A 24,893-nucleotide genomic window follows, 5' to 3' on the forward strand; every position below is an offset into this window, starting at 1 on the left:
CTTCTGAACTACATGCTGACAATGTACAAACCTTCATGACCGGCTCATAATTTCCCTCTGTTGTTTTATCTGTATCTCTGTGACCACTCACTCCTGTCAGCAGATGATTGGTGTTTCCTGGCCCCCAGGAGAGTTCTGTAATACTTATCGGCTGTCTCTTGTGTCTAGGAAGACAAACAATCCAATAGACACAAAGATAGGTGATCCCACACACAGTCGTCCGTCATTTAAAGAAAAAAGAAAAAACTAGAGGGTGGCAAAGAAAGTGATCACTTAAGCCCCATTTAAAAAAAAGCAAAATAGCACAAACTTGTGAGCTTGTAGAAGCTCCCAAATGACACCCCTGATCCCACAAGACAAAGGAACTCTACAAGGCACTTGTTATATCAATGAATTACAAACATAACTCTGGATTCAGCGGTCTTTGTTCATTTTGATCATTGGATGCATTTGTCATAGTTGGCAGAGCATGCAGGGCAACATTTGTGATGTATGTATTCAATTTCTCCACATATTGCCTGTATCTAATGGCAATAGTTCTCACTCAGCTTGTTTTGTGTCAAGGACCCCCAAATTGATATGCATTAGTCCAGCGGTTTTCAACCCTTTTCATATCAAGATCCATTATTTATTCGGAATTTGAGCCACAGACCAGCATTTGATGAGATTTAGACTCTCAGACCCAAAACTTAGAATATTTTGTTATTGTTGGATACGATTTTGTCCACAATTCCATGCTGTATTGATGTTGGTACCATAGGAGAGATAACAGGCAAACGTTGATCAAAATAACAATTCTTTAATTAATTCTTTCATTTTACGCTCTCGAGAGTTAAAGATACCTAATAAGGGTCCATTTGGTTACCAATTCTCCATCATTTAGCGGACCACCTGGAACCACCTGAAGGACCACTGGTGGTCCCCGGACCACTGGTTGAGAACCACTGCTTTAGGCCATGGACTCCCATTTGTTAAGGTTTTTTCTCTGGGACCCAGTCCAAGAAGATTTCTATTGTTGGTAACGTGGGTATATTTTGGTCTAGAATTACATAAATACTGCTGGTAGAAAGTCACTGATCAAAATAGCCATTCTTGACTTATAGGTTCTCTAATTGTATTTACTTGTAAATGTAATAATCGGTAGCGCTGTCGCCTCACAGCTACAAGGTCCTGGGTTTTATTCCCGCCGGGAACGCTGTGGGCACTGGGGGCGTGTCTTCTCCTCCGCGTCACCAGCACCCATACCCTAGGTGGGGTTGGCGAAAGGGCCTACTCTGTGTGGAGTTTGCATGTTCTCCCCGTGTCTCCTAGGGTAGTTAATACCCTCACAAAAACATGTTGTAATCCTGGTCACTATACTGCCTCCCCCTGGTCAGCCGGGGCGCCTGATGGAGGGGAAGGGAACTGGTTGGAATAACGTGTTCCTTCCACGCGCTACGTCCAACCAGGGAAACTCCCCACTGTCAGGTGACAAGAAGGTCAGTTGGCTCTCATGCATTGAAGGAGGCATGAGCTCGGCCCTGGCCTCCCTAGGCTGGTGGGGGGAGTGTAGTGCCCAGGATCACTTAGCAAATTGGCACCGGGTGAAAAAAGGGTTACAAAATCGAGGGATAAAAATTATTTAAAAAAAAGTAAATGTAATAATGGTGAAGTTTAACTATCAATCATTTCACCGGGGACCCCCCTCCACCGACCCCTGTGGGTCCCTGGACCCCCTATTTAGAACCAATACTGATGTGTTATTCAGCCTCACTGACAGACTTACTGTAGGTCAGTGGATCATGTGAATGTTCCCTCAGCGGCCAGTGAATAGCCAGAGTCCATTCATCCATGCCCTCTCTTCATAGGTTTCATCTTCAAAACGGCACAGTTATGACTACAATAAAAAAAATAAAAGTAAATGGTGCATTTATATAGCTTTATCCGAAGCACTTAGTACACAATGTGCATTACATTCACCCATTCTTCACACACAGACACACGGTGGAGGAAACCATGCAAGGCGTTTTGCACAGTGCGAAGGAGGGTAAGGTGCAGCAGCTGGCAAAATAACATTTTTGAATGAACTGCCCAGTTTTACGATTATATATTATAAAACATAAAATCATGATTTTCAATTAGTTTCAATTAATTGTGCAGCTGTGCTTCAAATCCAAATAGTGTGAATAGGAATGAAAGGACCTGGCTCTGTCCCTCTGGCTGCGGACCAGGTGCGCCGTCAGTGGCAAGCCTAGGGTTGTAATTGTAACTATTGATTATTTTCTTTGATAATTGAGAAATTAAATCCCCCCCCCACCCATTCAGAAATCGATTAAATCGATTGTTTTGAATAAGCCCCTTTCCTTTTTCTCAACACCTTTTCCTCAGCCAAGATCCACTGGCACATATAGTGCAGCAGGGCTAGATGTTAGTGGTATTCGGTTTTTAAGTCCGACGTCATTTTGTAGTCCGACGTCACTCCGGGTCCAAGAGGCACCAAGCGCCGTCCACTCGTCCATGTCGGAACCCGTAAATCTTTGCCAGACCCAAGGGGTCGGGCTTACATGAGGCTTTGTATCTGTTTCGTCCATACATGGGCAGGGGTCATTTGTCCTCCGGCCCCAGCCAAAAAAGTCTGTCCCCCTTTCGTCCATACATGGGTATCTGTTTCGTCCATACATGGGCAGGGGCCATTTGTCCTCCGGCCCCAGCCAAAAAAGTCTGTCCCCCTTTCGTCCTGTGTATGCCCATACATGGGCATACACAGGCTGACACGTCATGTGAAGTCCGGCTTAGCCGTGACGTAGTGCATGTTTTGTACCTGTTTCCTCCATGTATGGAGGCTTTGTACCATGAGGCTTTGTACCTGTTTCGTCCATACATGGGCAGGGGCCATTTGTCCTCCGGCCCCAGCCAAAAAAAAGTTTGTGACGTCCCCTTTCGTCACGAACTATTCATGACATCATGAACTTCAGTTATAAAGTGGTTTGTAGGTGTGTTACATACTAGGACTTCATTCTGGGTCTGGCAGAACCAGGTCTCCTGGCCTTGTTTTACAATAACCTCCTTTTTCAGAAAGGAACCATTGAGGGTTAAAAAGGGTCTTAATGCTAATATCACAGACAGTAAAAAGTAGTTTAATATATGTATATACATATTTATTATTTAATATATATTATTATTTATTATTTATATTTATTTATAAAAAAAATAACCATTTCCTCTTCTCTTTGTCGTTGCCAGGAAGGCAGTAGACTGACAATTTAGTTGTTATTTTAGTCTCAGATCTGTTAAAACAGTGAGGGACACAGCACTGCGGCATATTGGCAAAACACACACTTGGACCCGGAAGTTGTTCTGACGGGGCGCATACGTCACGGCTTAACAACAGAATAGGATGGTGTGGTGTGTGTGTGTGTGTGTGTGTGTGTGTGTGTGTGTGTGTGTGTGTGTGTGTGTGTGTGTGTGTGTCATTATGTGCAGATGTGTAAGACTAAGAGCATATTGTGTGTGTATATGGTATATGATTTAGTATTCAGGTTCAGGTTCAAGGTTCAGGTTCAAGGTTTATCGATCACACATGGCAGTGAGATTCATTGTTCCCATAATACACACAATACTGTGTGCGTGTGCATGTGCGTGTGACCCATTTTCACTCTCCTCTTGAGCCTCCTTCTATCTCTCAGTATTGATCTTTCTGTCACTCTTTTCAACATGTTGCTTGTGTAGCTGGACAACGTTACCACAGTATTCCTGTGTTTTAAATGTTTCATTGTGTTACCACATCGCACTGTGGCAAAATGTGTTTGCATCCAGGAAGCAGTGCATTATACAGTATATTCATGCAAACACAAAGAACATTACTTTAGTGAAAATAATAAATCTTTGTCTGATGTTCACAAAATACATTACATTTGTACAAACATGATTGAACTACCCACTTCACTCATGAAGCTGGTCATCTTGAAATGATGATTTTTAGAGTTTCAATGATTGAACTCTTTATTGAAAATGAATTGAAAAGGATAAAAACATAAAGCCCAGTAGCTTGTTTGTGTTCGTGTGTGTATGTGTGCGTGTGCGTGCGATATCTTCTCCTGAGTGATTGTTTGACGGTCATCACTTGGCAGAGTACACTGGGATTGACATAATGAGGGTAATGATATTGAAGGAACAGTGCAATCTCCTGTCTGGTAGGGTAGGACAGTAGTATTCGCCACAGGGAATTGGTAAGAATTCACAGGGAGACAGGATGGAGTGTTGCACATACTGTAGGCAAAGTCTTAGTTGAAGGTAGCACAGTTATACACACAGGCTCTGATTATTTGTCTTGCCATACTGTGCTGTTTGTGTGGTTCTAAGGAGGGAGGGAAACAAAAGGAGGATACTCAATATTTAGTAGGCTTCAATCATAACTAGAAAAAGTGCTCCTCGGAGCACAGGTCTCCACCAGGTCAGGTAGGTTATTGTGGGCCAGCAATGTTCGGAATTCGCCAATCAGGATGGAATATGAAAAATCAGACGAAACCATCTTGATCACTTGACTATAGAGATAATTTGTAGGAGTAATATAAAAAATTGGTGGCGCTATAACAGGGAAATGTTAAAAGGGTGGCATTTGTTCCTCAACGTAGTGCGAATGTGCGTGCAAAGTTTCAGCGCAATCGGACAGCATTTTGTTGAAAACGGGCCACTCCTGCAAACTTGAGATGTCAATCTTAGCCAATCAGGATGGAATATGAAAAATCCATTTTGACTCACATGACTATAGAGATCATGTGTACCGATTTGCGTAAAATTTGGATAAAATCTGAAGGCTTAATATCAAAAAATGGGTTTTACATAAGTCGGCTTCCTGGTCTCTAGAGAGTGTGCAGTACAACGTTTTACACAGATCGGTGCAGTTATAGGTAGAGAACATAGAACATACTCTCGCCATGCCTTTCAAAATGTTCAAATAATTAGTCTGTCATTTACATGAATCAAAACATAAATAACAAATATGTGGGTGACTTACTTTGAGTCAATGACGCACACAACTTAAACATTTGACAGGTAGTGAACTGGTAACTTGGTAACAAACGAAAGAAAATACAAATGTTCAGCTCTGTTGCTGCCATTCATTCCTCTTCTCTCCTTGTTCTGCACTGAAAGGAAAATTCTCATCAAGGGCATCTGTGTTGTTAATAATCACACCTGCACTGGATGTGACTTAATTGTCCAATTAAATGAGGGCATCTTGTACAGTGTCAGTGGAGGAGCAGCTTTTGTGTTTCCCCACATAGAGCTACAGTGTGTCTACAAGACCTGCACTTTTGTCTTCGTGTTGTTAGACAACTACTACAAATGCCAGTGTCAAACCTAGAATCGGCACGTCAATTGTGCATGAAATGCCAGTGAAAATGACACCAGTAGTCCAATTACATACATTTTTTATTTCAAATCTTAGTTGCAGCTCTCTACTCTTACCTGTTTCTACCTTGCGCTTCATGCTTACTGCTGTACTGCTACAATGCCTGAAGTTATCCATGGGGATCGATAAAGATCTGTCTGTCTGTCTGTCAGTCTGTCTGTCTGTCTGTCCTTTTAAATCACTTCTGAAAACAGTCCCTTTATCAATGTATTTAGCTTTTATCTGTCATTATTGTTTTAATTAATATTATTTTATTCTCAGATTTTACTTTGCTGTTCTATCGTTTTATGGTTAGTTCTGTAAAGCACTTTGTTTGGAAAAGTGCTGTACAAAATAAATGCATTCGTTATCTGTCTGTCTATCTGTACATTGGCTACAGGCCGATAGCGAATGTGTGATGATGTGCAGGGACTATACGGATGTATGAGTGTACATGCATACTGTGCATGTGTGCATTTGTGTGTGTATTTGTGCACATACATCATGGATATAGCAAAAGTCAACGGGTTTGCCATGTGCCATGTCTGTCCCTGAGTTTCTGAGTCACTGAATGGTTCCTGCTCAGGAAAAAGACATCGGAGTAATTGAAGCCCCATCCTGTCCTTGACACCACTAGCTATAAAAAGCAGGACTGAATAATTTCTCTTTCTTGTGGCTGTAGGTATTGTATGTACATACCGTACATGCAGCGGTGCATTTTACTTAAGTACCTTAAGACAGTGGTTCTCAAACTTTTTTAGGCCGCGACCCCCCAAAATAATCATATTTGAACTGGGGTTCCCCGCCCCACCCTGACAAGCACTTGGAATTGTAGGAGTTGAGTCATTACATTTTATTTGACTCGGTTCCACAGATAAATATTGTGAAAATAGCCGATCTACAAGCTCACAACGCCTCACAATGCGAGGCGTTGTGAGCTTGTAGATCGGCTATTTTGCCGGCTAAATTTAGCCTCTTTCTTATGTTATTTGACAATTTGGCCAATGTTTGACCAGTTTTTATCCACAAGTTTCCTAGGGCGTTGTGGGCATCACTTCCTGTCGATTTGATCCAATGAAATCCAACGAAATCCAATGATATCCAATGAAATCGACAGGAAGTGATGCCCACAACGCCCTAGGAAACTTGTGGATAGAATAGTTTGTTGATTACTTTTGATGCAGCAACGGTCTTTTTCATTTCTTAAAAGTCCTTAAATTGTCTCTTTACTGTCATCTGGGGACCCCCCCCCAAAATCATGTGGGGACCCCCCCTGGGGGTCGAAACCCACAGGTTGAGAACCACTGCCTTAAGACAGCGGCAAGAAGCAAACATCCACTGACTGACCAATGAAAGATTGTCTGTGCTTTAATTATGTTTCCTCTGTTGGAAAGGTCAGCTTGATTTGCCAGCAGATTAGTATTAGTGTCTCGTTGGATTATTAGGCAGTTGAGATGTGGAGAGAAGTTACAACTTACGTCTGTATTATCAGTCACAAAATGATTGATAGTCCAGAACCGAATTGACCCTTATTACCGCTCTGTAACTCTGAAAGGGTACAAGATCACCCCACCATGATGAGTTTGTAGGTACCTTTTGACCTCAGTGTATGGATGTGTTCTGTTTGTGAATGAAAGTGTGTTATTGCAGTGGTAAAAATGTGGATTTGAATAACGTGTATAGTGACATCAGACTGTGTTAGTCGTCATCTCTGTGGAGGGGAAAGCCAATGTCCACTATCCCTCTGCTTGAATGAAGGGCCTTTGTGAGCACCGCGGCACTGCAATGTACTGTAAGCTGTGTTGATAGCAGATTGCTGTTGGATTTCACAGCTTTTCACTGATTTAGCTGAGACTGTGAGAAAAGTTGGGTGTGCTTGTGTGTGTGTGTGCGGAAGCCTCTGTGTGCTTGTGCTTGCCTAGCACACTGGCTAATTGTTGTCTCGTTTCTGTGTTAGTAGTTGCCAGTGGAAACTGGAAACAACTGACTCAGAAAAAGCAATTTTGGAGATTACTGTTACTGTACCTGCACCAACGACTGAAAAAGAAATACTCACACAAGGCTTCGAACCCGTTAACACTGAGTTTACACCCGAAAAAGCTTAACTCACTAATATTAGCGTTTTCCAAGCTTATTTTTCTTTTTACTGGCTTGTTCATTCATAAGCCTGAATGTCCGGGGGAAGTAGCTATTTAGCAATCTACTGCTCTTGATAGCATCTGAAACAGTGTGTGCTTGGGATGGTTAGGATCTTTGATAAGCCTGTGAGCTTTGCTGACACAACGTCCGTCGCATATGTCCATGGATGGAGGGAGCTCTCATCCACTGATTAACTTGGCTGACCGCACAACCCTCTACATTGATTTGCCGGTGAGGTCAGTACAGTTACCATGCCAGGCAGTGATCCAGGATGCTCTTGACAGTGGTACCTCTGTAGAAGGCCTGTTGGCCAAAACGTTCTTTTTGGCACCTTAATATAATATGAGGCATGACGGCTTTGGGAAGAAGCATTGTGAGCCGTGCAGCCTCTTGCTAGAGAATGGAGATAATTGTACACCCTTGTGTGAGTCACTGCTGCTCATTTCACTGCTGGTGCACTCCCGTCTCGTTTCAGACGACCACTTTAATGGACCTTCTCCTTCTGTCTTTCACTCACCAACCCCTCTCTACCGCCATCGTCTGTTCCCCCCTCCCCTGGACTCACTTAAAGAAAGCCACCCCGATGTGGCTCTCGTTAAGACCCCCATCTATGTAGAGCAGTGGTTCTCAACCGTTTTCATGTCAAGGACCCCCAAATTGACGCTTATTAGCCCGCGGACCCCCATTTGAAAAGATATGGCAGGGACCCCCATAAGAGAAGATCTTTACGGCTCTAGCTGTGATTCTCAACCATTTTAATTTCAAGGCCCCCCAGTTTGACATGCATTAGGCTACGGACCCCCATTTAATGGCATTTCTATCTCTGGGACCCCAATTTATATTGCAAAATCAATGTTCATTTAACTCTGAGAGTGTACAACTCTCAGAGTTCTCGGGTCAACTCTCGGGTCCATTTGGTTCCATTTTGAAATCAAAATTGAAATCAGGTCTCAAGTCATCGGCAGGGAAGTCCAAACTTGTGACACAAGTGTGAGTCGATTCTTAGTCAGTGAAATGATTCCACACAAACACATAGATTTCTCACTCGTCTCCCCCCCCCCCCCCACCTCCCGCTTCTCTGTTCTTAACCAGGGTTGTCCCAGCCTCGGCCCCCGGAGCGCCGCCATCTGTATCTCTCCTCCTCCCCTCCGGGACCACCAGCTGCAGAGCGCCGTGGCGACGCCAAGGGGGATGGGCCGCAAGCTGGACCTGTCGGGCCTGACGGAGGACGAGGCGGAGCACGTCCTGAAGGTGGTGCAGCGGGACATGAAGCTCAGGAAGGCCGAGGAGGAACGGCTCAGGTGAGACAAAGAGTTTAAAAATAGTTTCTTCATCGTGTTAGTTTGAGATGACGTACATACGAGGGTCCATCTCTCCGGACAACCTGTAATCTCATCTCAATGAAGCTCTGCCAAGATATCACAAATAAATCACAGCCAGTGGATCGCCAAGCCATTATTGCCACCATTTACTGTGAGGATATGAATAGATTTCATGTTGTCAAAAACAGAGATGTTTTCAATGAATGCTGTGCCTTGATGATGATAAAAATCCCTCTCTGGTTTGGAACCTTGTGGGATTAATTATGAATGATTGGAAAAACGATGCAAAGTGCTAAGCCTTGCGAAATTGATGTTAAATGCAAACAGACATGTTCGCTTGTTTGTCTTCTCTGTTGCTGTGATTTCACTTACGTCCTTGTTAGATCAGATGTATTGACTCTTTTTTCCAAGCAAACATAGAGGAAGAGGGACGCTTTACGTTACCTTTGTTGGCCCAAATTGTGAAATACAGAGGCGTAACAGTTGTCCATCTGGAAAATGTAAGTGTCTAGGATTGAAATTCGGCTCACAGTCTGGGTCTCATTTCTCCCTACTTTACAGCCCCCCTCGCCCAGCACACTTTCTGCTCCCCTCCACTGCGTCTGTCTAATGAAGCAGAAATGCATTGAAAAGACAGGAGCCATGGGACTTGTAAGATGGGGAAGGAGTAAAAGCTCAACTGCCCCTGCAATTGTTATTCGATCACAAACTGCGCACATAGTAACTTATTGACAGGGTGGCCATGCTGTTATTAGACAATGTCTCGTTTAGATGCACATTTTATTGACATTTATGATCTGCCTCATTTCATCTCCAGATTAGAGACTTTAAGGCTATGCTGTAATGAAGGATCCAGAAAAAGTGGCCACCTGAGAAGTTTGTGCACCTCAATGTGAATTTCATGGCATATCTGTACTATACTGTAGTAATGTGTTGCTGTGAGGCTACCGTTTTAGATTAGATTATATTTTCAAACATTTTCAAATCGGCTTCATGGTGGTGCTATAACAGGTCAGTTCACGTTTTGGCGTATAACTCTTGAACCGTAGCTCGTACGCATTTTTCTAATGGATTCCTTGGATCGTGACAGAACTACCCATGTAATTGTGCCAAATTTGGCCCATTTGTGCATGACTAGATTTTCCGTCATTTTGCATTTTCTTCCAAAAATACTTTTTGATTCTTCTACAGATTTTGTCCTAAACTCTTATCTCTGGAGTCGTGATTAAGACGTATCGGTCAGATCTTTCATATTCTGTTACGATTGGCTATGATTGACTTACACAATGTTTGGACTCTGGATAGCCAGCCCGGCCTGGCGAAGGTCTGCGCTGCGAGGAGCACACTTTTATAGTTAACACTCTCCATTGACGTTAATGATTTTACAGTGTGGCCTCAGAAAATCTACTTGCGAAAGGAGGAGTTACAATTTCAGTGATGGAATGTATGACAGCATGGTTTACGGAGGCTACTTCTGCTTACTAGGTCTGGTGTTTTGAGAAAGCACTGTTTGCCTTTGCTTCATTTATTATCTCCTGTTTGAGGGCTGCTAGGTCCACAGGTCAGGGCCTCAGGGCTCTGCTGTGATGCTGCAAACCGCTTTTGCAAGCTCTGAAAGACAGCTTCTTTTTTGCGATGTGACAGCCACTGACCCTCCTCTCCCTCCCTCATTTTTGTCCCTGTGACAGCTCGATGTCAAGGGAGACGTTCCCTGTCTGTGACAGGCTCCCATGGGGGTATGGCCATCAGATAGAGAGTTAAGTAAGTCTATCTGCTTTGTGATGTTTCAGCAAGACAGGCGGAGGGAGATTCTATTAGAGAAGCCTTGCAACAGAATGGAAAACATATTTACCAGCTTTGAGTGTGAGAGGACCCTATAATTTTGTAAATACAATTATGTTACCCAATGTTGACCGTGAGCCCAGAAGATTTCTCCGACTGTCTACCAGCTAGGCCTCGAAATGTAGCGTCTCACTCGAGACTTCACTGGTGAACCTCAGTGGTTTCATGTTCTTGAAAGGATGCCACGAGCATTTAGACTGCTTTACCAGCACCAAAGAATATTAAGAAACTCGCTTCACAAACACTGTTCAAGAGTCTACTCCCTTAGCCCTGAACCACTTATCCGGAAAATGTAGAGCTAAATAAATGTGCTGGGGTATACAGTTATCTTTTCTGCAGAACTGTCCTGAATGATCAAAAAGAAATCATTGCCTTGAAATGCTATTATTACAGCTGTTTATTGCAACAAGATGAATGGCTTGGTGCTGTTGTAAAAACACACATTTTCATTGGATGCAGTGCCTTGGATTAGAAAGTAGATCGGTTTGGAACCTTATTGCCTTAATTATGAATTGTTGTAAAGCTGCTTACAAGTGCTATAAAATAGATATTAGATGCAAACAGACAAGACAAGTGTGCTTGTTTCTTCAAGCAGCTAAAATGACTTCACTGTTGTTGTTTTAATGTCAAGTTAGGTCTCTGTCAAGTTGTCTCTGTCTGTGTCAGTATTGTATTGAGGTCCCCCCCTTTAGTCATTTGTGTCTTGTTGTGTGCTTTCATGTGTTCCTTATTCCTTCAGATGGTGATTCCTGACAAGAATCTTTTTTTTGTTGCTTCAACAGCAATGCAGGCAGGGACAAATGTATGCACGGCTCTTGCCTCCTTTTGAACACGCGTGCACAAATGCACGCACGCACACATAGTCATCATAGCCCATTTAACTCTGTTGGTGATACATTGTGATCGAGGGTGAACCCTCAGGGTCCAACTCAACACTAAACTCACCCCATGTCATCTCGAGAAGAGAGACACATTGACAGTGAATGTCCCGGGGTTTAAGATGACCATCCCTGTGTGCACACTGTATTGAACTGGTGTTCTGTGAAAGGCACCACTGGAAATAAGATAATGTATTTCGTGGTAGAACGACTTTCGTCTCAGAAGCATCTGCTTGCATTGCATGGTGTTCTGTCTATTGCCGGTCCAGGTGCATTTATGCTGCACACGTGTGTGCAATTGTGTCTGAATGTACATGCACAGCTTCGTGAGGGTACTATTGTATTCAATCTATTATGTGTCACTCTGGCTCATGTAAAATGCCTTTTTATCAGACAATGCCTTTGTGCTTCTGAATAAAACAGCTAATGTTCTGCTGTCACTTAGCGATCAGGAATAAGACTATTTAAATGTGTTCTTGGCTGAGCGCCAGATGCTGAAATGAGTTTTTCAGCAGGTAAATCTGTCTCCCGTGGGTTTCCTCCTACATGCATGGCTGACGTTTGTTTTTCTTCCCCAAGTAGCTTGACTGTCAAGCCAGCCGTGCAGAGTTATAAAGTATTCCCATGAATCCATCTGTAAGCTCATTTGCGAGTCTCAGCTGGCACTTAATAAATGCTGCCTTTTAATTCCCCCTCCACTCGCATAATAAGGAACATTGAATTACTTCATTGATATTACCCTGAATACCCTCTGTTGCATACTGTACATACTGGGCTCATATCATAGGTACATAACCTTAAAGGTTCACATAAAGCCCAGTTGATACTCTTTGTCCAAGTTTAAAGTTTGACAATTGTTTTGCTGATTACAAACTGCAGGTAATTTACAGGTGTCTGAGAGGTCTCTATTCTTGGGAGGAACATTTGCCAAAAATAGCAGATCTAAGCTCACAACGCATCACAACGTGACCTTGTAGATTGTCTATTTTTGGCAAAAGGATTTGGTATAGAGGGAGTGCACCAAGTACAGAGTTGACCCCAATCGAGTTTACTAAGTTCAGAGGGTATACTGTAAGTGGTTAATTACTTTTCAATTTGAATTATTAACATCAAGTACACCAAGTGGTAAACTGTGAACAATCTACTGTCCTGTACAAAGCCATTATTAATTTCCATTTCCTTGCAACAGCAACAGCAACACTGCTCGAGAGATGGCGGTAGACATCTACTACATTGGCTCCATAGTCCTGAAAGAGTGAGGTGAGACAAGGCAAGTGCGACTGTATTACAGTGCGTGCGTTTCCTAGAAAGTTATCTCTAATGTGAACCGATAGCATATAAAATGACAAAGAACAGTATGGTTCCGGAGGTGCTTGTGACTGTGTTTTTACAACACACCAGAACTCAAGGCGAACACCGTGTCTGGTACTGATAATAATGAGTGGACAGTGGTGGAAAAAGTACTCAAATGTTTTACTTAAGTAAAAGTATCAATACTGCAATGTAGAAGTACTCTGTTACAAGTAAAAGTCTGGAATTCAAAATTTACTTGAGTAAAAGTACAGAAGTATTGCTATCAATATGTACATATAAAATAGGTATAAAATAGGGCTAAAGTGGTTAATGTATGTTTTATAATATAATAATTTATATCTGCAAAGTAACTAGTAACTAAAGTTTTCAAATAATTGTAGTGGAGTAAAAGTACAACATTTGCCTCTGAGATGTAGTGGGGTCGAAGTAAAAGTAGAGACAATTGGAAATACTCCTGTAAAGTAGAAGTACAGTACCTCCAAATTGTACTTAAGTACAGTACTTGAGTAAATGTACTTTCGTTACTTTCCACCACTGGCTGTTCGGTACCGTCTGCCGAGAGTGTCATTCTGCCAATTATGATACTCTAGGTGAGCCGGCTCAACCTCTGGCCTCCTCCATCTCAGCAGCCATCCAGCCAGAGAGACTCATTATACAGGACAGGATGAGAACTAGCATGGGTGTTACTGAACAAACAGCGCTGTAAGCTCTCCTCAAGGGGAGAGGCCGGTAGACTATTTCAAACGGAAATAACTATCCACTATTCGGCTACCGGTGGCGTTTACTGGTAATCTTCCAGCGCAAGGTACAGTACAGAGGACCTACAGTAGCACCTGACTGTTCCACGTATCGATATGCCAGTTGTTATTCGCACAGACCGCACACTTCTCTCTTTTGCTGTTAAAAAAAAAGTATTTATTGGACTATGTTAGTATAATAACCAACATATTTCGGTGGCCTCTGCCTTTGAGGATTCTTAATTTGTGGCTATTCTGTCTTAAATGTTGAACGACATGGCTGCATGTGATGTCAGCTTGCCTGTGAAGTACTGTTAAGTGGGTCATATAAGTTAAAAATAGCGTGGTAATTTAACAATGTTCAGTGAATAACTGAACATTATTTGTGGAGCCGTGGGCCAGTGCACTTCAGTATTCACACTGGTTTCTCTCTCTCTGTCTCTGTCTCACTCTCTGTCTCTCTCTCTCTCTCTCTCTCTCTCTCTCTCTCTCTCTCTAGTAATTGTATACTCAGGGGGACCCCCTCTGTGTGATTATGGTCAATAGCAATTCTAACTCTGACTATCCAGCAGTGAGATAATAGTAGCAGTCACAGTTTTAACTAGAAAATGTGCTCCTCGGAGCACAGGTCGGGTAGGTTATTGTGGGCCAGCAATGTTCAGAATTCAGTCATTATAGAGGTAGGTGAGTGGAATCTGTAGAAGTTCAGGGATTAATGTTGTTATTGCCAATCAAGATGAAATCTGACTGGTTTGTCTTGATGCCATGACTATAGACATAATGTGGACCAATTTGCGTGATGTTTGGACAAAATGTGTAGGAGTAATATAAAACAATTTGTTTTGCAAAAATAGGCCTCCTGGTGGCGCTAAAATAGGCCAATGTCAAAAGGGTGGAATTTCTTCCTCGGGCCTTTCATGGCAATCGCACGTTGTGTTCATGATTTGAGGCATTTGCATGGACCACTGGTGGTCCCCGGACCACTGGTTGAGAACCACTGCTATAGAGACAGAGCTCTGCTGTCACAGGGAACACTGACCTCTATTTCCCCTTGTTCCCCTTCCATTCATCTATTTCACTCTGTCTCTCTCACTCTCACCCACTGGAGGCATGCACGCACACACACACACACACACACACACACACACACACACACACACACACACACACACACACACACACACACACACACACACACACACACACACACACACACACACACACACACACACACACACACACACACACACACACACACACACACATCGATGTGAGCAACAGGCTGCTGCAGATGTTCTACTAGTCTGTGGCAGCCAGTGTCCTTGTCTTTGCCATGGTCTGTGGGTGGGGGGGGGGGGACCATCATCATCACAAGGAAAGCTAACAAACTGAACAAGCTGGTGAGGAAGGCTAGCTCTAAATGGTGCATTTATATAGCACCTTTATCCAAAGCGCTATACAGTGTGCATTACACATTCGCACTCCCACTCACACATGGATGGCAGAAGAAACCTTGCAAGGCACCAAACTGCTCATGGGGAGCACTTAGGGGTCCAGGGTCTTGCTCAAGGACACTTCGACACTAACCCAGGGTACACCAAATGACACAAAACTTGTTCTCATTAACCAAGACAAAAGTCTCTCCGTTTGTGTTTGTCCCAAAAGTCTCACTGTAGCTGAGCGTCAGTGGGTTCTGTGTGATTGGATTTCAAAGTGCAGGTGGTTGGGGAAATTACTACCCTTCATTTCTGGACATTTGGCTGCAGTGCCTTCCCTTTTTATTAAAGCAGCATTGAAGGGGACAGTGCTGGAAGAAGTTCTCCAATTTTCTTTTTTTTACGAAATACCAAAATGAGGAAATACTAGGTATACTAAGTAAAAGTCCTGCATTTAAAATTTCACTTGAATAAAATTATAAAAGTAAATATACTTATTTATCAAATCAACAGAATTTCAAATTTCAAATTTTTCTTGAACATTTTCGAAAATAGCAGGGGGGGGGCCATAGCTGAGTGGTTAGTGAGCCCGCCTGGGCAGCCAGAGGCCCTGTTTGTCCCAGGTTCGATTTCAGGCCAGGCCAGCAATGTGTCGATGTGTGTCCCTGAGCAAGACTCTTAACCCCTAATTGCTCCCCGACCGCCGTAGAATGGCTGCTCACTGCTCCTAGTAGTTATAGGATGGGTAAATGCAGAGGACAAATTTCACACATGTGCTAATAATATACTGTAGTGGATAAAATTCATATAACAGTCATTGTGGTATGGATTAATTGAATGTATTAGTAGATGCAACAATCATCACCTGTTCTTCCTTGTTAAACTCCTCTCCCTAACAAAGTCTTTAAGAAACAGTCGACTCATGCTAACCTATTTCAAACGTGCCGACTATGTGCGAGTCAGTTATAGAATAAAGCCCATTTAAGGAATGACCATCTGTTGTTATACCTCTGTGTACCATCCTGCCAAGTATAAATATGTGGAAGACATTGGTGTTGGGGAGTGATGGGGGAAGCCCTGGAGGGAGACACTAGTCTCTCTCTGCTGTGATGAGATCTACAATAAACATGGAGTTTGGTTCCTGACAACTGAGTCCTGCATCTTCCTGATCTGTTTAATTTACATAAAGTAACATGTAAAAGCTGCCATTACAATTGGCGCTGCGAGCAGGGTGGATGCTTTGCTGTTATAGCAAACACTCCACTTAGAATCTTAAGAAGATGGGAGCAAAACCGAGCAGAAAGAAAATGCAGCGACAACTTGACGACCAACAGAAGGCCTTGGAAGATCAACGTGACAAAGCGAAGAGAATGCAACAACAACTCAATGACCAGCGTGACAAAGCTAAGAGGGCCGCAACGCTACAGCAAGAACAACTCAACGACCAACGGAAAGAAGTGACATTACTGCGAGAACACCTTGACAGAACTATGGTGACATTAGCAGATCTACAAGCCAATACTTCTCCTGATGACTACAATGTGAGGCAGAAGGAGCCAAACTGCAGGAGAGACACACAACTGACTGCTACTACACCCAAGGAACACGCAGATGTCACAGCGACGCTCTGTCCAAGTAACCTATTCCCATTAATTCCATATCCAAACCCTCATCCCCGTCCGGGGGCTGGGGCACAGCAAGCAGAGATAGATGCGTACTCTGCAACAGTACATGTTAAGCGAAACTGGACACCTGATGAATTCAATGACATTGTGAAGGACCTTCCAGACCCCATAATTGACGCGGTACGTTGGTGTACGGCTGTGTTAGATTTGATCGAGATGTATGGGCCATCGACAAGAGAGCTGGAATCAGTATTTCGCAAAGTTTTTGGATTAAGGTGGCTACGTCTCAGGGGAAACTTTGATGTGACTGGAGAAAGAGATGACATCATCACTGGACAGCTGCAGAATCGATATGGTCTTTTTGACAGGGTGAAAGCAGCTTTTCCAGCACACACTGATTGGCCGAAAATTCACAGCACTAAGCAATGGGCTGATGAAACCTGTGACACCTACAGAAATACAATGGAGGACTGCTTTCAGAAGCATTGTGGTGTGACACTAGACAACCCGGCTTACAGTGACTTGCTAAAAACTGCCGTGATCAATGGCTTGCGCCCGTCCATCCATAACCGGGTTATGACTTCCTGTATTGGATGGGAAAGTCGGAACCTCACTGAGGTGTGGGGACATGCACAGCACGCTGAGAGGCACATGCTCTCACAAGAAGACGGGAGGAAGAAGAAATTGGAAAGAGCACAGTTGATGTTCTATGAGAACCACCGGCAGCCACCACAGGGAGAACAACAGTGGCAGCAACCAAATCAGGAGTCACATAGGAAGAAAAGGAGCCGTGAATGGAGGCAAAGAAGAGGAGGAAACAGTGAGCCATATGACATAGTGGTCTTATGTCATTACTGTGCCTCAGATGACCACATGGAGAGGGAGTGTCCTGTCAAAAGGACGGCATGGCTGCACCAGCAGCACCCAGACCAGGATCACAAACAATATGGTGCAGGGTCTGTTCCATGCAACTATGGGCCAGGTGGAAATGCTGTGGCCAACTATCCAGAACAGGGTGGACCACATCCACTGCCTTGCCCCACATCGGGCTCCACAGGCTCCATGGCAATACGGACCAGGTGACAATGTTAATACAACAGGCACCAATTCACTACATGCGGAGCAGGCTCCATGAAAGGGTGAGGGTCATGTCCTGAGTTATGTTCTGAACGGTTTAATTTACTTTGCAAGTTCTATTCATTGTCATACTAAAAATAGGTTGAGAGTGATAAAATGAATTTATTTGAGATAACCTCCTTAAAAAATTGCAGTACAGTCCAATCCAAAATTGAAAATTATATTCTACTAAATTAATGTAAGAAAAATATTGTTTAATGGTACTTCCTTAAAAATCGCAGTACAATCCGATCCAAAATTGAGAATTATATTCTACTAATTAATGTAAGAACAATATTGTTTAATGGTGGGGTAATATGCATAAAAGAAAAGACAATAATGTCATAGAACTTGAGTAAGTCAGTATTGTAATCTATTTCCACACACATGAACTAAATTGTTCACTTATCAGTCTGGTTCCCCCATTTCTATTCCTCTCCCCAGAATAGCTGACAGGGGGGAAGGGGGGTGGCAGGTGCGATAGGGGCCGTGTGTGTCTGTGTGTGAGTGAAGATAGACCAAACACTGGAACAGGAATACATTTGAGTTTTAAAATGTATCAAAGTAATTATTCAAAATGTAGTGTTTCAAGGCGCTCAATCAATAATGTGAAACGGGTAATTTAAAACAGATTTTATTTGTCTCCAGTCCACTTATTGTGCTCTTGCTAGATAAATGTTAAGTAAAACTCGGATTAAAATAAACACACCACGTGTAGGCAAATTCCCATGTGGCAAGAAATTTTACATAATTCTATATTTTTTATTCCATGTAGTGAAAATGCCCGAGTGAAGAAAATTCCATGCTGTGTTGATAATGCCATACGTGATGAAAAATCCATTCGGTAGCAAATTCCACGTGTTGATATAATTTAAAATAAAAGAACAAAAAAATGTAATAATAATCCTAGTAGGCTAGAATTTAGGGGTTATCAAGCAAATTGTTACAGCAATTTTTGAGTGATTGATGGAGATAGTATAAAGACAGGTTAAACTGTACCTCGGTTGAGTATTACATTTTACTGTATAGCAAAAAGTTTGTGTGCAGCTTTCCGGATCATGGGTCCGGCCGATGGTTTCTGCAGAACCATTGGTCAGTCCATTATTCCCTGAAAGTTATTCACAAACTATGGGGGGTAAGGGAACATTTATTTCCGTCCATTATTTCCGACCATTGGTCAACGGTCAGTCCATTATTCCGTGAAAGTTACTCACAAACTTTGGGGGGTAAGGGAACATTTTTATTAAAATTGTATTCAATCAATTTTTGTTTTGATTATCATATGTCTAAAACAGAGACCGGTGACAGGCCGAGATAGTTCTATTTTTCAAAGGATCAATTACCTGAACTGATGGGTACATTTAGGTCTTAACTAGCTACTAAATAGGTAATACAATAAAGCTAGGAGGTTTGTAGTGTGGAACTACACCACCATAATAGTATTTAAAAGAAGCAATGGCAATCTTTCCCAAAAATGGCAGATCTACAAGCTGCAGATCAGATATAACATTTCCAAAAAAAATTATAAATCTACAAGCTGCATCAGTTGTTTAACAAATGTCAAAGAGCATAGCATTATCAAAGATACAGTATGCCAAAAGGTCCTATGATTTTTAAATACATAAGTGAAGTGTGGGGAAAAATTGTTATTGGTGTTGACTTTCTCTGTAACCATTACTGTAGAATTGTTGAATACACTGTTTGAGGATACGTGACCAGTAGCATATGCGCAATGCTTGCTTGTCACTGCCATCACACGTGTATCTAACAATACAGTTTTGTTTTGAATATTTGTACATGATTGTATCCCATTGAATTAGCATAATGTCCTGTCATTCTATGAATTTTCTCTATTTTTATAGGACATAAATACTTTATATTTATGCCCTAAGGGCTGGAATGTAGTGGATAAAATTCATATAACAGTCATTGTGGTATGGATTAATTGAATGTATTAGTAGATGCAACAATCATCACCTGTTCTTCCTTGTTAAACTCCTCTCCCTAACAAAGTCTTTAAGAAACAGTCGACTCATGCTAACCTATTTCAAACGTGCCGACTATGTGCGAGTCAGTTATAGAATAAAGCCCATTTAAGGAATGACCATCTGTTGTTATACCTCTGTGTACCATCCTGCCAAGTATAAATATGTGGAAGACATTGGTGTTGGGGAGTGATGGGGGAAGCCCTGGAGGGAGACACTAGTCTCTCTCTGCTGTGATGAGATCTACAATAAACATGGAGTTTGGTTCCTGACAACTGAGTCCTGCATCTTCCTGATCTGTTTAATTTACATAAAGTAACATGTAAAAGCTGCCATTACAATACAGTGACAAAAAAACACCCCATGGAGTGGGGACTATTCTTCTATTATAGAGTATAAAATAGGGCGTAGGTGGTGAATGTTTGTATTAATGATCTACATCTTCAAAGTAACTAGTAATTAAAGATGCCAAATAATTGTAGTGGAGTACAACTGGCAGAAAAAGACTCGCTCGCTGCATAAAATATTAAGGAAGACTCCTTAGACAGAGACTAAGAAAATAGTATTTCTGGAGTGAAAAGAACAATATTTGCCTCTCAGATGTATTGCAGTAGAAGTATAAACTATTAAAAAATTTAAATACTGAAGTAGATTAAAAGTACCGCACAATTGTACAGTTCTTGTGTAAATGTTCCTAGTTACTTTCCACCACTGCAAAGGGGAAAGATGAACCTCTTGACTGAGACATTCAGGACCATTCAGGTCATGTCCTTTCACAGCATCCGCTCGTATCTGATTTTCGAGCCACATAATAACAGCACATTTTTCTTCTGTAAGCCACATCACACTGCAGAATGGGAAATTGCTCTATGGTGGGTTTGGTGTTTTTATAGATTTTTATAGATCCGTGGTTCTCAAAAAATGTTCATGTCAAGGACCTCAAAATGTATGTGTATTTGGTCGCGGAGCACTCATCCGAAAATATTTTGTGTCTCCCGGACCCCCATAAGAGAAGATATGTGTTAAACTTTTTCTTAATGATTCTTCATAATTTTTCAAGATTTTTCTAAATAGTTTCAGAAATAGACGTCGATCTACAAGCTCACAACGTGTTGTGATGCGACACGCCTTATTATCCAAAGTATAAAAGGGGCAACAGACCAGCGTAAATCTTCCATTTTATAGGAATGTTAGGTTTAACTTTAGTAACTAAGTACTGTAGGTTGGAGGGGCTTATTGTCTGTATCAGTTGAGAACGCCAGAGTCTATATCCCCGTCTATCTTTGTGCTAGACCCCTGGGAGATGGATTGCTGAGTAAACTCGCACTGATTTCCCACACTAGTGAACTAATGACCTACGGTAAGACTGTAGTCTCTCTTTAAGCTAAATCCGGCCGTAGTGTTTTGCTAGCCCAGTGCAGCACCCATGGGTGCTTAAATAGTGCTGTTGTGCAACACAGACGTATTATTCCTTTCGTTCCCCCCTGTCAAAGGTGTTTATTCTGTCTTTTAATCACTTAAACCCTGTTTTACACTTTGTCATACAACGATGTTGTAAAGCAAAAATATCCAATCTACAAGCTCTGCTCATAAGGCTGTGACCTTCTATGCTATTTTTGTGGAAATATATATTTTTTATCATTCTTTTTGGAAATCTTTGAAACTTTTGGCCCAATAATGACATTCCCAAAATTAGGGTTGTGATCCTTTAGAATTTTCCTTCTTAATGGTCTAATTTCTTAACGGTTCCCTTTAATGATTCCTGTAGGGTAGGGGGTCTGTAACTCTGAGAGTGTACAAATGGAATCAAATGGACCCGTAAGGGTCCATTTGATTCCATTTGTGATGGAACCGATTCCGGTTCCTCAATGTTGGATCCGGTTCCCCCTCTGGTTCTGGATCCAACCCCTATCCAAAATAGTGACGCCATGGGGTTAATGTGGTTAATCCAATGTTGCGGCCTACTCTAACATGTGACATTGTTTGAAGCCTTGAGGCTCAGAGTGGTGTGTGTGTGTGTGTGTGTGTGTGTGTGTGTGTGTGTGTGTGTGTGTGTGTGTGTGTGTGTGTGTGTGTGTGTGTGTGTGTGTGTGTGTGTGTGTGTGTGTGTGTGTGTGTGTGTGTGTGTGTGTGTGTGTGTGTGTGTGTGTGTGTGTGTGTGTGTGTGTGTGGGTCTAACCGCACACATTCACTGAAAACACTTCAGCAACTCAGCTTTACCAGACTAATCGTATCATGCCCCTCTCTCCCATTTATAGAACTCATTCATTTTTATGCAATAAAACAAACAAAAAAACAGTCTAGGGTTTGGGTAGAGTTCATTTCAATATGACTCTCATTATGGCAGTGGTGGAAGAAGTACTGTACTTAAGTAAAAGTACCAATACCACAGTATAAAAATACTCTGTTAAGAGTAAAAGGCCTCTATTCAAACTTTCACTTGAGTAAAAGTGCAAAACTATTGGCATCAAAATATACTTACAGTAAGTAAAAGTAAAATATTTCCTAATATAGTATAATAGTATAAAAACACTCAAGTAAAGTCAAAGTACCTCAAAATTGTACTTGAGTATTCTGCATTCTGGCAGTCATGTTCTCTACGGTCGCGGTTGTCTTGGTTTGGTTTGAGTTTCATGAGTCATGTTGATGTTCTTGTGTGTGTGTGTGTGTGTGTGTGTGTGCGCGTGCGTGCGTGTGCTCATGAATGCCCTCAGAACTCGTGTGTTGATGCTAATCTTTAAACGGTTAAACTCTATACTTAGTTGAACGGGGTCCCCCAGAGTTCTATCCGTGGCCCCCCTCCTTTTTATCCTCTACACCAAATCTCTTTGCCAAATATAGGCGATCTACAAACTGCGGTGAACGAAATGCGGTGTGTCACAAACTATGCTTAAACTCGAAACCACGCCTATCTGGGGGAAACACCGGGAAAAGAGAGAGTCCGAGTCAGTGGTACTGGTACACACACATAAGACCTCGGGCATAAACATTGTGTGCACACGCACGAGAAAAAACCCACAAACAAACGAGGAAAAACAACAGACACACACACACACACACACTCACACTCACACTCACACTCACACACAGCACAGCATGCTTACAATAACCGGAGGTTATGTTTTCACAGGACACGTTTATCTTATGATGCACGCTGCCTCATTTGAACTTGTGTCAAACCTTGCCTTTAATTATATTCTTGAAATATGACTTGTTATGGCGACTCAGACTACATGTACTGTCAGAATGATCAATGCTTTGATTTTATGTAACTACAGGATAGAACATTAAGCGACTCACAGATTATTGTAATCCTTAAAAAAGTGGAGGCTTAATGTCCTCTGCCAGGACATTTATTCATTATCTTCTTCAGAAACCCTAAGAATGTCAATCACACAAAACGGTCACACGACAGTGTGTACTCAATAAGTCAACCAGCAGGATTTTGCATTATAGCTATGTGAGTATTTACATAAAAGGGGGGGTTTTGCAGCATATGAACAATGGCAAACATGTACAAACTCACTGGCACCGACCAGAGCAGCATACTAAACAGATATGAAGAATTTAAACAAGATACAGACTCAAAGCATCACAATTGCAGCTGCCAAATGCAGGAAGGACTGCTGGAAGAAAAGCTGTGTCAAAGCATATATCACTGTAAATAAGAAATTGTAAAAGAATACATGCACATCCCAACAAATAAATGGATGCCGAACAAACATACCTGTACATATCTGTGAAGTTATACTTATATTTAATAGAATACATACAGTATGTTAACTCAGTCAGACTAGTACCAGACTCCCATAAGTCTATATCTATTTTATTTTTAATTTAATCTCATTAAAATCTCATGCAATACGGACCCCCTTTAAAATGAGATGATACACACTGGTAGCCAAAGTGACAATACTTTATTTGTGGACACAAAAAAAGAAACCAAATGTTTTGGCAGGTAACTGCCGCCTTCAGGGTATGAAGACTACTCTTGAAATAGACAAACCCTCTTGCCTGTACGTGACAGAACAGCAGTGTTGTAATTTGCAGGTGTTTTAGTGCTGTGGCACAACTCGAATTATCACATTTCATGCTCTGCCTCACATTCTAATTGAGTCACAGTTAACCTCTTTGCACGGCAACGGTGCCTGCCTGTAAATGAGAGATGGGCCACACACTAGGCGGCTGGCTGTTATTAATTTCAGTTTTACTTGTTCTTCTCTTCAATCCACCAGAACAAACACAATTATTTTTTAGCAGCAACAGCATAATTTTTTTATAAATGTCACGGTATAAATATCTAACAGGATCTCTTTGTTAGTTGACCTGCATGTAGTGAGTGCAGAACTATTGTGATGTGTATATGTACAGCGTGTCACTGTGTCTGCAAATCTGTCCACCAGAGGGTGCTGAAAAAGCCAAAGCAAACTTGGGCTGAAATACACTACCAATATACAGTACAATTTAGGCATATAGCAGAAGCTTTTATCTCGATATTTGAAATGTTCAAAACATTGTAAAAAAAATTGAAAATAGCTGATCTACAAGCAAACAACGCGCCAACCCGCCAAGTTATAGATCGGCTATTTTCCCAATCCTTGTACGTTTGGGTCCCGGGGAGACACCAAATATCTCTTTTGGGTCTCAAGCTGAAAAAGGTTGGGAAACCCTGTGCAACAGGATGAGGTGTTTGAAGAGGGGAGTTTTCAGACTGAAAATGGGAGGCTGTGAGCTCAACTATGCACACCTCTAGCTTGGCCTTGGCAGTGTGATTTGCAATCACGGTGCATTTTCTTCTCCACTGATTACGTCACAATTTGCCGTCTTAATGACATTGAAAGCTGTCATTTAACGGAAAAGAAAAATGTTGATGAAGGAACAATTGTGAGCTAAATAGTTCTTGTGATCAGTATTGTTCTGTTTTAATTTGCCTGCTTGTGTTCAGGGCTGTTAAGGTGATCTATAAGTCTGCTCCAGACTCCAGATTTCCAATTAGGCTTTAATATGATACAGCCAACGTTTAATTAGCAGACAGACGTACTGTATAGGCCCCCTGAACATGGTCAATTATACAGGAGCACACTCACACACACCTTATTAATTTTCTCTATTGTCTCTGTCTCTTATC

At 42.0% G+C, this 24,893-nt stretch overlaps 1 protein-coding gene across 1 annotated transcript in view; it reads left to right on the forward strand.

The window, feature by feature from the left end:
• Positions 1-8,701: 8,701 nt before the first annotated feature.
• myripb (myosin VIIA and Rab interacting protein b) overlaps positions 8,702-24,893 on the forward strand; it is a gene marked incomplete at both ends in the record, with an annotated part of 199,782 nt that continues 183,590 nt past the window's right edge. Inside the window, one exon of the mRNA XM_080417471.1 lies at positions 8,702-8,811. Coding sequence (XP_080273597.1) covers positions 8,702-8,811 — 110 coding nt within the window. The remainder of the gene's footprint in view (positions 8,812-24,893) is intronic.

Source organism: Gymnoscopelus braueri (genome assembly GCF_963280865.1).
Source record: "Gymnoscopelus braueri genome assembly, chromosome: 21".
NCBI classification, from domain to species: Eukaryota; Metazoa; Chordata; class Actinopteri; order Myctophiformes; family Myctophidae; genus Gymnoscopelus; species Gymnoscopelus braueri.